We start from the raw sequence: 13,156 nt of genomic DNA, 5'->3' as shown, positions 1-13,156 counted from the left end.
ATCGGTTATGACATTGATTGTAAACTGTAATTTATTCAGATATTACCAAGAACATATCTAACAGCATTATGTTGCCAAATTCAAAGTTTTTGATAAGACTAGGGCCGGGAACATGATTCCTCGCCAACTCGTACTATTAGCAAACATTCAAGTCCCAGTCATGCATCTGTTCATTCAGTCTTTCCAAGCATTCATATTGGCAGTTCCGGGACATGTCTTTGGATACTTGCGTCCCTCACAAAAGATTACATCATGTAGTATGAAGGCTGTGAAACAAGAACGATAACTCTTACTCTATCTCCCTCTTAAAGCAGTAACAGTAACGTTAAGTTCCTACAACATCTGCTTAGTATATACAAAAACATTGTATGAACACTATATGTGTCAAAAGGCTGTGTGCTTTCCCAGACAGACTTTAGGATCTTACTACCTTTTGTTTCAATAGGCGACTTCAACGCATTTGGTGATCAAAATCGGTTCCTTTGCTTATGTCGTGCCAGCATACACTTATGATGTAAACATTGCTTACTATATCAAACACTGGTTTGACTGCCGAAGTCTCAGGACTCCATGGCAGAGCTGAGTCTTGCAGCGTTTTAAAACAAAGTAGCTTTTACAAAATTCATTGAAATGAAATGTGTTAATACTGTAAAGGAAACATAGAGTCTTGCTAATTAATGTGGGAAATATAACCCTAGTGCCAGCCATAGTTGTATAATTAGTGTTACGGTTAATAAATTTGCAGTGACAAAAGGTTTAAGAATCCCATTTGAACCAGCAAAATAGAACACAGTCAAGTCTAAAATATAATACAAATTACAAAAAACACACTCTCATAACATAAGCTTGACTGTAAAAATTGATAAAGCACTTGAAGGAGGCATGGTGATTTTTATTTATGCACACAAAAAACTATCATATGACCGTTTAAGTACCTACTGATACTGTTACTGGTGGTTTTACGCCGCGTTTAGCAGTATTCCAGCAATATCACGGCGGGGGGACAACAGAAATTGCCTTCACACATTTTACCCATGTTGGGAATCGAACCCGGGCTTCCGGCGTTTTAACCACTTGGCCACCCGACCGCCACCAATCTGCTTGAAGATTTGATACACATAGTTGTATGGCACATCGGGTAAACCCTAAGTAAACTACGTAAATTTATGTCAACAGAGAACCACACACACAGGACAAGAGCGTTTTCTCCACCATGGAACTCCCGTTATGTTGTAGATGGCAATGGCACAACATTGTGGATGGCCCTGTCATTAGAAAGAAATATTTAACACTTCAATCCAAATGAAATAATAATGACCATACTATTAACAAATGAAAATACTATTGAATCACAAAACCTGTCAATGTATATCTATGTCATTTATACCTAGAAAATATGTTTTTCGTTTCGACCTGTTTATCTCGACCTCGGTGTTTTGTCACGCATCAGGAGAAGCCACTTAGTTGAAGGACTACAACGATTCGATTCGATTTATCGAAAATCAAATCTGACACCTTAGTTTCGATTTTCGATAACCATGATCACTAGTTCGATTCGATATTGTAATACCTGTTTAAATTATTTCCACACAGCCAGAACGTAAATTTGACTTCAACTCGCGAAATAATGCGAAACGTGATTGGTTGATTATTATCCAATGAAAATTGTTGTTAGTAAATATCGCCAAGTTGACGATTGATTTCACGCTAAAAAGACCAACTCTTAGAGCTAAATAAAATCTGATGTTTTACTTGTATGAAGAATCGAAAGAAAATGATCGAATCGAGGGTCCAATATCTAAAATCGAATCGAATCGAGGTCTGGAATTAATCGTTGCAGTCGTACTCCTGATCAGTGAACAACAACTTACAATGTTACGTTACAATGTCTCCCATTTCCATGTTCTGAATTTGTACATGTGTTACACTCTAATAGTGCTGAAACAAATATATGCTCATGATATAGTCACAATTGTGCAACCGACTCAGATTTTAGCAGAGAACTCTTATATAGAATGTGGAAAGGGTTTTGTCGCTTATTTACTAGGTACTGTTTTGTGAACATCTTCGCTTTTATTTACTAGGTACTGTTTTGTGAACACCTTAGGTAGTTCATATTAGGACATATTTTCATATTGTATTACTTGAATCTATTTGTTTTAACACAAGATATTACTCTAGCACATGTTGAGCATACAAATGAACATGTAACTTCTCCCTTTGATGAACTCCCCGCCGTGTTATTGCTTGGACATTGCTAAAAGCGGCGTAAAACCATACTCACTCACTTTGATGAATTATTTTGTTCCGCTTTACAGATGACCGTTTTAAGGTTGTTTATGCAAGCTGACAAATGAAGTCATGCTTTTTGCGTCAGGTTGGCATGAAGTCACTATTGTCCTATTGTCTACCTACGAGCAGAGACTTTTGTAATGCGAAAGTTTGTTACACCCCAGTTAATTTATCTGACATGCGATGTCAAGATGACATAACACCGTGTAAGAGGAAGGCCAACTGTGAAGAGCTGCCTTAGGTAGGAGATTTTTATGAAGACGTCAGTGATAGGAAGGAAAATGTTGGTATATTTCGTGACTTGGCACACAATAGTTATAAAGTAGGAAAAATAAAATGTGATTCAGAAGATCTATGTTTGTCAGTCGGTATTTGTAAGCTTATAATGAAATTCTTATTAATTTAAAGTTAAATAACGGATGTATAGGATCATAAATAATTAGCAAAGTGTTTGTGAAATGTCTTGATTACAATTGTATTTTAAGACTATGCTTCTTTAATATTGGGGATGTAATGACAAGGAAAAGTTGGTGGATGTTTATCGTTGATGTTTTTTTGTTATTAATAGTTATTGCTCTTACGGCGTTTCTGATAACTGATAACATTTGGTGTCGTACTTAACTAACTCCGGGCGACAGCGGGACACGACACTACACCACTACGACAGCACACGACACAACAATACGGCAAGACAATAGACATTACAACATAGTGAGGGTACGACACATTACCTCACGAAGAACTGTTAACTTTTACTATTATGAAACCCTACAGGGAATCTTTTGATTGTCATGTGAGGCGATAGTGTGGCCTAGTGGTAAAGTGTTCGCTCATGACGCCGAAGACCCGGGTTCGATTCCCTACATGGGTACAATGTATCCCCCGCTGTGATATTGCTCGAATATTGTTAAACTCACTCCTAGCCCCTGTGTAGGCCAGTTTACTCCCTGTTACAATGTCACAGCACACATTTGAAATCTGTTGTCCGTAACCGCTACCAGATGCATGGCTTTAGTCACGCCAGTCATTTCAATTGCTTAAATACGCTATTGGTAAGACCCGTGGAAACCCAGGGTTAAGTGTCCAAAACAAATCACAAGAGGCGAATAAATGTCTCGGTGGCGTGTTTGATTGTGTGTAACCCAAACCGAGGACACAGCGCTTTACCCCTGGGTGCCATATATGTCCTCAACCCTCACTTGAAGTCCAGTAAAATTCTAAATATATCACGCACACAAATACACTTCACAGTTTTGAATTCTGCAGTGGTAGTTGCACTTATATTTATACCAACGGATATTCTACATTTCTGTGTAATTTTCTAGCCGTACACAGATCCAGAACCACGCGAGCGCAATTCTCCCACAGCGTTCACTTTTCAAACTTTATTAAATGTGCGTCTGAAAAAGAATTCGGCATCCAGGAGGTTAAGGAATCAGTCGGCTATTTGCAGCGCCTCACTCATTTCTGATAACTAGAGGGCGGTTTCATCATAATTCCATCCATTTTAGTTCTAACATTTTGATGTATTCATCATTGTCAGATTTAGTCAGTGTGCACATAATAAACGTGGTGAAGTTTTAAAAGGGAACTACGTTTTCTGGCGATGGTGTAAGTTCAAGGAGTGATTCGATTAACCTTTGACCTAGAGGAACTTTACCTGGTTCAAATAATGAATTTCTTTCACGAAAGAAACAGCGTAAATTGAGTTGAATTAGAACGGGGATAACTTAACTGTGTGCGACGAATTGGGGACGTATACTGGTGGTGTTATAGACACAGTTTTATTAGTTACATCGGCGACGAGTAAATTTGCGGCTACAAAACCACCGGTGTCCGTCCCCAATTCGTCAAACAGTACCGTTATCCCCTAAGTATATGGCGCCGCGCACACAAAGAAACAGTTACACAGAATAATACGCGCGATTTGAGAAAGGGTACCACGCGATGAATATAGTTCGGTCTCTGATCGAGAGTGAAATAGCGCCGACCACACTGAAAATGGATATTTCCGTTGCGCGCAGTGAGGATTTCTCGGGAATTCATGCCTGGGAAAACCCAGGTCAAGATGACACAAGACGTTGTGCAGGAGCTACGAAAGGTAGTCGGGAGGGGAGTACACCGCACAGCTGAAGGCACGGAATGTAAGTGTTTGTATGTTTGTATAGCTCGTCTGACACAGATTAATAACATGTTATTGTATATAAAGTGTATAGCGTATTTTATGAACAAGCAATTCATTTTTAAATTTGTCATATAGTTCTGTAAGTTTGTGAATAAATGTGTGAAAGTTTGCGCTTCGCTCTTGTTCGCTGGTGATTCAGTATCGGTAAGTTTGTGATTCAGTAGTGTAGGCTTGTGACTACTTATTGTGCATGTGTAAGTTTGTGATTTAATGTTTGTAAATTTGTAAATCACGATTAGTAAGTTTGTGACTCACTTTTTCGTGTAATTCGAACATCATACCACAACTTGAACGTGTTTATCCTTTAGATGTATCTTGAGTGAGTAAGTGAGCTCAGTTTTACGACGCTTTTAGCAATATTCCAGCAATATCACGGCGAGGACTGTTTCTTCAGTGAGTGAGGGAGTGAGTGAGTTTAGTTCTACGCCGCTTTTAGCAATGTTCCAGCAATATCACGGCGGGGACCGTTTCTTGAGTGAGTGAGTCAGTGAGTGAGTTTAGTTTTACGACGCTTTTAGCAATGTTCCAGCAATATCATGGCGGGGACCGTTTCTTCAGTGAGTGAGGGAGTGAGTGAGTTTAGTTCTACGCCGCTTTTAGCAATGTTCCAGCAATATCACGGCGGGGTACCGTTTCTAAAAAATAACCTCCTGTAAAAGTTCCTGTAACTGATTTCGTGTGTGTGTCTGTGTCTGTTTGTGTGCTTTGTGCTTCAGTATTTGTAAGATTGTGATTCCATGTTTGTAAGTTTGTGATTCCATGTTTGCAAGTTTGTGACTCAGTATTCGTAAGCTTAATATTCTGTACAAGTAAATTTGCGATTCACTTCTTCGTGTAATTTGAACAGTGTGTCACAGCTGGAAGTTGTCGAAACATGTACAAGCTATATCGGGAATTGCATTACAAGCAATGTATTTTTGGTTTCAATACACTCGGTAATTCCGGATTTGACTTGGTTCTGTAAATACACCATGGACGGACTAGGACACGATATCTGTGATCGTCGTTGAAATGTCTGACAACACGACATGTAGAACATGTAGTTACTCAACACATTTACCTGTTAGTATACTGACTGACTGACTGACTGAGTTTGGTTTTACGCCGCTTTTAGCAATATTCCAGCAACATCACGGCGGGGGACACCAGAAATGGGCTTCACACATTGTACCTATGTGGGCAGTCGAACCCGGGTCTTCGGCATGACGAGCCAACGCTTTAACCACTAGGCTACCCCACCGCCCCACCTGTAACTGACTATGTATCTGTTAAATATGTTATCACAAAATGGTTTGTTTGGCCGCCGGGAAATGTCTTTAGGATTAAACAGAGTCGACCGATACTCATAAACACGCTATGCCAATGACATTTAATGTCACTAATTTTAAACAATGCATTATAATAGTTCATTTTACCTTTGGGCTTAACAGAGTGACATCTCCACGGGATACTTGATAACCGATCACTACCATGGCAACGATGGCAACGATCCAAAAGCACAACGACGCCGTGTTGTCCAGCTTGGAGCCCGGTGACCAGGTGGAATTTGGGAGAGTGTTGTATTCTCACTGGGGCGTGTACATTGGTAGGCAAATATTCACTGGTTCTCTTTGACACTTTGAAATAAAATAAATGAGAGATTCGTATTTCCTTTATTGTCCCCTTTATATGAACTACAATTAATGGTCTCGGTCCACCTTTGGTTAGTACTGTACAATATTCCAACGTAATTTAGGTAATCAACCAGTAACACTGAAAAACCAAAAAGCAATTCTTTCCCATCTACTACACATCGCCAAGTAACATCTATTGATCAGAATTAATGCATCCCATCTGCTACACACTGTAATATCTCGTTAATATTCACAGATCTGAATCCATTCGTTCCCATCTGCTACACATTGCAATCGCCCATTAACATCTATTGATCAGAATTAATGCTCCCCATCTACTATACACTATAATATCTCATTAATATTCACAGATCTGAATCCATTCGTTCCCATCTGCTACACATTGCAATCGCCCATTAACATCTATTGATCAGAATTAATGCATCCCATCTGCTATACACTGTAATATCTCATTAATATTCACTGATCAGAATCCATTCGTTCCCAACTGCTATACATTGCAATCGTCCATTAACATCTATTGATCAGAATTAATGCATCCCATCTGCTACACACTGTAATATCTCATTGATATTCACTGATCAGAATCCATTCGTTCCCATCTGCTACACATTGTAATCGTCCATTAACATCTATTGATCAGAATTAATGCATCCCATCTGCTATACACTGTAATATCTCATTAATATTCACTGATCAGAATCCATTCGTACCTATCTGCTACACATTGCAATCGCCCATTAACATCGATTGATCAGAACTAATGCATCCCATCTGCTATACACTGTAATATCTCATTAATATTCACTGATCAGAATCCATTCGTTCCCATCTGCTATACATTGCAATCGCCCATTAACATCGATTGATCAGAATTAATGCATCCCATCTGCTATTAACTGTAATTTCATTAATATTCACTGATCAGAATCCATTCGTACCCAACTGCTCAAATTGCAATCGTCCATTAACATCTGATGATCAGAATTAATGCTTCCCATCTGCTTGAAACTATAATCCCTAAGTAATATACACTGATCAATATCCATTCATTTCCATCTATTATACATTGCAATCGTCCATTAACATATATTGATCGAAATCAGTTCCCCTCATCTGCTATACAGTGTAATCAGTAGGTAACACTATAAGAATTCCGTCCAGTGTTGAATGAAACAAACATGTAATAAGTTCGAACATTATGGCCACAGGTGATGGTTTCGTGATTCACCTGGCCAGTCTTGATGGTGAGAGCTTTAGAAAGACTGAAAAAGCCGTTGTACGTAGAGACAAAATCCAGGATGTTGCGAAGAAATGCAAGATGAATAAAAACAACTCAAAAGGCCGGAGATACAGACTAAAGTAAGAAACAAATGAAAGAATGAATTACTTGTGGAAGAAACTAGACCCCATATGTAATCCTCTCACTGTAGTCAGAGTTGAGAACATAAGATACCGTTTCTGTCAAGGAGTGGTGCTGAGATTCTGCTTAGGACTGCCTGCTTCATTGAGGCATCTTTCAAATTTGAATATATTTAAGCTTTGTTGATAACCTTAGTAGTATGAGCAATAATACACAGTTCTACTCATTTTGGTTTCGGAAAGGGATGTTGAAGATTTGAGTGCTGACTTTTGGTTCTAGGTTTTTGTTCTCTCTAAACCATCCACGGACTGAAAAATCATGGACGTGAATAGATTCTTTAACATGAAAATATATTATACACAAGAGTTACCCTGGACATGTTAACTCTTGTAAGAGCTAAAGTTTGTTCTGTTTGCTATAGACTAAAGTTTGTTCTGTTTGCTATAGACTAAGGTTTGTTCTGTTTGCTTAGACTAAAGTTTATTCTGTTTGTTACAGACTAAAGTTTGTTCTGTTTGTTTCAGACTAAAGTTTGTTCTCTTTGTTTCAGACTAATGTTTGTTCTGTTTGTTGCAGACTAAAGTTTGTTTTGTTTGGTATAACCTAAAGTTTATTCTGTTTGGTAGAGACTAAAGTTTGTTCTGTTTGTTACAGACTAAAGTTTGTTCTGTTTGTCGCAGACTAAAGTTTGCACTGTTTGTCACAGGCTAAAGTTTGCTCTGTTTGTCGCAGACTAAAGTTTGCTCTGTTTGTTACACACTGAAGTTTGTTCTGTTTGATTTAGACTAATAGACTGTTTGTTATATACTAAAGTTTGTTCTGTTTGTCACAGACTAAAGTTTGTTCTGTTTGTTTTAGACTAATAGACTGTTTGTTATAGACTAAAGTTTGTTCTGTTTGTCACAGACTAAAATTTGTTCTGTTTGGTATAGACTAAAGTTTGTTCTGTTTGTCACAGACTAAAGTTTGTTCTGTTTGGTATAGACTAAAGTTTCTTTTTGTTTGTTTTAGACTAAAGTTTGTTCTGTTTGTTATAGTCTAAAGTGTGTTGTGTTTGCCACAGACTAAGGTTTGTTCGTTTGGTATAGAGTAAAGTTTGTTCTGTTTGGTATAGAGTAAAGTTTGTTCTGTTTGGTAAAGAGTAAAGTTTGTTCTATTTGGTATAGACTAAAGTTTGTTTTGTTTGTTTTAGACTAATGTTTGTTCTGTTTGTTATAGGCTAAATTTGTTCTGTTTGGTATGGACAAAAGTTTTTCCTGTTTGTTATAGTCTTAGGTTTGTTCTGTTTTGCCACAGACTAAAGTTTGTTTGCTCTATGTTTGGTATAGAGGAAATTTTGTTCTGTTTGGTATATACGAAAGTTTGTTCTGATTTAGACTAAGGTTTGTCCTGCTTTTATGCAGGAAGCATACAGTCAAAAGGAAAATACATGTTATCCACTTTGCAGAACCTTCAGCAAATCGGAGATCGTGGAGAGAGCCAAGAGCCAGCTTGGCAGAAAGGGATATAACATGCTTGCCAGCAACTGTGAACACTTTGTGTCGTGGTGCTGCTACGACATTGAAATAAGTGACCAGGTGGGAATCGTTTCATTCGTTTCCAAAGTAGATGTGACATGTGTTCTGTTCAGTATAATTCTGTACAAGGCTAACTGAAGGTGATGGGGTCCAACGACAACGCATTCACCCTCTCTTAACAATAATATATGTGTGTAAATATCACGTGTCATGGGTTCTCATTAAAAGGTTCCCACAGAAAATGTAAGGTTATAACAAAAGCTACAAACATCCCTATAGGAGAACACAATTACAATTGGTATCTAGATGTAAACTGACGTGCAAGAGAAAGTGCACACTTGATGCTTTGGTAAAATGGGTTTTTTTCTAACAACAGCGTAATATTTAGAACAGTGTTTTGATTGTGATTGCAATAACACCATAGATGTGTGTACTTTCTTTTGTACATCAATATATATTCCTTTTGGTTCGGAAAGGTGAGTTCGTGATAAAGGTACATTTTTGTCTTTGTAGGTGAACGATGGCATAGAACTGACGACGAAAGCGGCTGAAATGTTCTTTGATTGGTTACTGGAAAAGACTAAATGAGAAGAACTTGGAAAGGTCTAAGTCTTGAGAAAGATTCTTTAAAAGGGTTTACAGAATCCGGGCAGCTGTAGTTACCACTGGTGTAGATGTTATACTACACCAAGTTCGATTCCGTAGATTAACAAACACCTTTTTGTAGCAGAATGACATTTGTAATTGGATGATTTAGTGTAAGATTGTTGTGTAAGATGTATACCAAGTTATTGAAACTGACCATATTTTTCAATATTTAGTCTATTATTCACACAATAATATCTGCTGAATGTAGGTGACAAGTAGGTGACATTTGGTGCGGCACTGGGGTTGGTGTGTGCAACTTTCGGTGCTCTTTTATTGTGGCTTAAAGGCCATACTGTGCATACATATACACTTAAAGTCTATTGACGAACTGGTTATTGTTAAGACAATATTTCGTTGCTATTGAAGTCCATGGGAAAACATTTGGTGTTGTTTAACCTGTAACAGACAATGAATAAATAACTTCTCTGTTTCATAGTACCTATTTATATTTTCCAGGTACATTTGCGAGATGTATAATTTTTTCAACTAGTTGTGTCATATAATCTAAACGGTACATTAGTAACTGAAAGTTGCATATCGTCACAGTCAGTATTGTTCAGTATATAGTTTTGCATTTTCAAATTGAAACAATGTTTTTCACATCAATCAAAATATCCACTTGTATAGCGCTTGTATCCAGCAATTCGCTGTAGCTAAAAAGTTCTTTGATTCATGGAATAGTCCTCAAAGTGTTTTCTGTTGGTGGGACATTGTTACACAGACCTGGACAAGATGTTTATGGCTAATCTCCGAATGTTTGTACATGTATACAGGATTTAGATGTTTGAAGACATTTCTAATCTCGTGATCGTCGTGACAGTATAGGCCTGCAGAAGATCAGCGAGATAAACCGGAGCCAATGAGCGAGTGAGTTCAGGTTTACGCTGCACTCAGCAGCATTCCAGCTATATGGCAGCGGTCTTCATCAACACATTCTTGTTGTAAGATGTGTGGTCAGTGTTTGCAATACTTTAATTTGCCAGATGTCCATCAGGGCCTGTAGGCTTAAAAATCTACAGGCCCTGAATGAAATCTGCAGGCCTATTTTTGTTAACGTCAAACCAATAAAAACAAAAAAACTTAGACTGTACACAGTTTCACATTGTTTCTACAAAATCAATTAGCGAAGCCTGTGGTGCAGCGAGACGTATTTATTTCTTAAAGACTGGTGTTGACATCCCTATGCGCAAAGCGCTGAAGTACCAGGAAGTGAAACTGTAAATTACCGTACATGATGGATCGTGGATGATTCCCGACCGTTATTAAAGAAAAAAACAAGGGAAAGATTCCGGTTGAAAAGATTATTTACTGAAGGCCACAAGGACCTGCAAATAAACTCTGTCAAAAAAGAAACGCAACCCCTGTCCTCAGATATGAAAAATTCGTTTGAATGAAGTTATTGCTTCCAAACTAAATTTTATTCGAATGTATTGAAATGATACACGTAATTAATGAAGATTACCATCCAAACAACTGCATTTGTACGCATAAGTGTATTTTATTGCTTATTCCGTCACAACGCATGAAATGACCCTCATGGTGACTTCGCACAAAAAAACCACATGCAAATCATGAAAATGGCAGTTAATGTAGGGGTGTATAAAAGCCCATGTGCTTTCGTATTATATTCATTCATTTGTCGCCGAAAAGCTGTGTTAAAAATGCCACGATTGAGTGCTGCCGACCGAAATATCGCCATTGGTCGTGTTCAAGCCGGAGAAAGTTTTGGAACTGTTGCACGGCACCTAAATGTTCACAAAACAACGATATCCCGACTTTGGAGCCGCTACAACAACTTCAATTTGACCAACGATCGCCCGAGAAGTGGAAGGCCAGAATCACGACCCCCCTTCAAGATCGGTACATCCGGGTCCATCACCTGCGTAATCGGCATGCCCTACCAACCGTGACTGCCACACAAATACCAGGTTTGAGGAGAGTGTCAGCTCAAACGATTAGGAACCGTCTGAAAGAAGCGGGTTTACGTGCCTGTAGACCAGTTGTTGGACCTGTACTACGCCCCTACATCGACGCCGACGACTCAGGTGGTGCAACAACGTAAGGATACGGACTTTACAAAACTGGAGGCGAATCTGGTTTTCTGATGAATCACGTTTTCTTTTGCAACGTCACGACGGAAGACAGCGTCTGTATAGGAGACGTCATAAACGTTTTGCGCCCATCTGCGTCCGACAGGTGGACAGATTTGGCGGAGAAAGCGTCATGGTTTGGGGAACCATCTCATACAACCAGAAATCAGACTTGGTGATCGTTCCAGGGAACCTGACAGCCCAACGTTACATCAACCACGTGTTAGAGCTTCACCTTCTCCCGATTATTGACCAACAGACACAGATTTTTCAACGGGACAACGCCCGGCCTCATACTGCACGTGCAACAATGAACTTTCTGCAGAATTCCAACGTCAATGTCTTGCCATGACCCTCTAAATCCACCAGACCTCAACCCTATTGAACACCTGTAGGATACTCTGGATCGACGCGTACGTCAACGTCAGCCGCCGCCACAGACGCTGCAACAGCTCGCCGTTGCACTGCAGGAGGAGTGGAGAGCCATTCCCCAGGAAAGAATCCGGCGTCTTATCCGTTCTTGTCCAAGGAGATGCCGTGCAGTGATTACAGCGCGTGGTGCTCATACGAGATACTGAGAAAGACGCCCCCTGGTGACAAACTGGTGTCTGTGAGATGACTTTTGAAATGACAATTTTAAACATGCCCATCTGGGTTATTATTCTGCCAAATTTCAGACTTCTGTCTTAAATAATAAAAATGCCGTGTCGTCCTAAAACTTCAGATCAAAATCTCTAAAATACAGGGGTTGCGTTTCTTTTTGACAGAGTTTAAGCATGTCATCAAAACAACAAACAAACCATATACGCCATAAGATATATTTTACGTTCGCTTCCTAAACTTCATAGGAATGTGTTCGCCCATAACTTTGTAGAAACATGTTTGCGAGTTTTCTTTCGCCTTTATTCAACCCTGATAGGAATAACTTCCATCGAGTTCATTGCTGAAAGGTGTCCAGTATTACACGTGACCGCTTTAAGTCATATTCTTTCTTACGCTCATTGTCATCAAATTTGTTGCGTACGACTAAACTATACTACAAACACAAAGTATGGGAACTTAAACGTGGTATGGTAATTTATACTCTAAGGTAAATGCAACTTTTTGTGTGTTTAATGGACATTTTAAACGTCATGTTAGAACTTCGCAACTATACAATCAACTCATCAAATTACACGGCATTTGAAAAAGACATTAATGATGTTCATGAGTTACGTCCCTTGGGGTCAGCAGGAACCTGTGAATGTGGTGTCGTATGCGACCTGCATTACCCCACGTTTTCCTTCTACATTCAACTGTCCTGGTTGTTCTCTCACTCACGATCATCCATTTGTTTTATACAGAGACTACGCTACTGTTTCACTCTTAGGTTTATGCACGTTTTAGTAATTCCTCCTGGTACTTCTTTCATCTAAATGGGCGGTGGG

At 39.0% G+C, this 13,156-nt stretch overlaps 1 protein-coding gene across 1 annotated transcript; it reads left to right on the top strand.

The window, feature by feature from the left end:
- Nucleotides 1–4,003: 4,003 nt before the first annotated feature.
- On the top strand, nt 4,004–9,839 carry LOC124269858 (phospholipase A and acyltransferase 3-like). The gene is made up of 5 exons (XM_046704911.1): nt 4,004–4,436; nt 5,908–6,062; nt 7,323–7,473; nt 8,922–9,051; nt 9,505–9,839. The coding sequence occupies exons 2-5, from the start codon at nt 5,948–5,950 to the stop codon at nt 9,577–9,579; spliced, it is 471 nt and encodes a 156-aa protein (XP_046560867.1). The 5' UTR covers nt 4,004–4,436; nt 5,908–5,947; the 3' UTR covers nt 9,580–9,839.
- Nucleotides 9,840–13,156: the final 3,317 nt, after the last annotated feature.

Source organism: Haliotis rubra, unplaced genomic scaffold, assembly GCF_003918875.1.
Source record: "Haliotis rubra isolate DU_JTF1 unplaced genomic scaffold, ASM391887v1 Scf1019, whole genome shotgun sequence".
In the NCBI taxonomy this organism is placed as follows: domain Eukaryota; kingdom Metazoa; phylum Mollusca; class Gastropoda; order Lepetellida; family Haliotidae; genus Haliotis; species Haliotis rubra.
The sequence above is the reverse complement of the archived record's forward strand: the minus strand, read 5'-3'. Positions and strand labels throughout refer to the sequence as shown.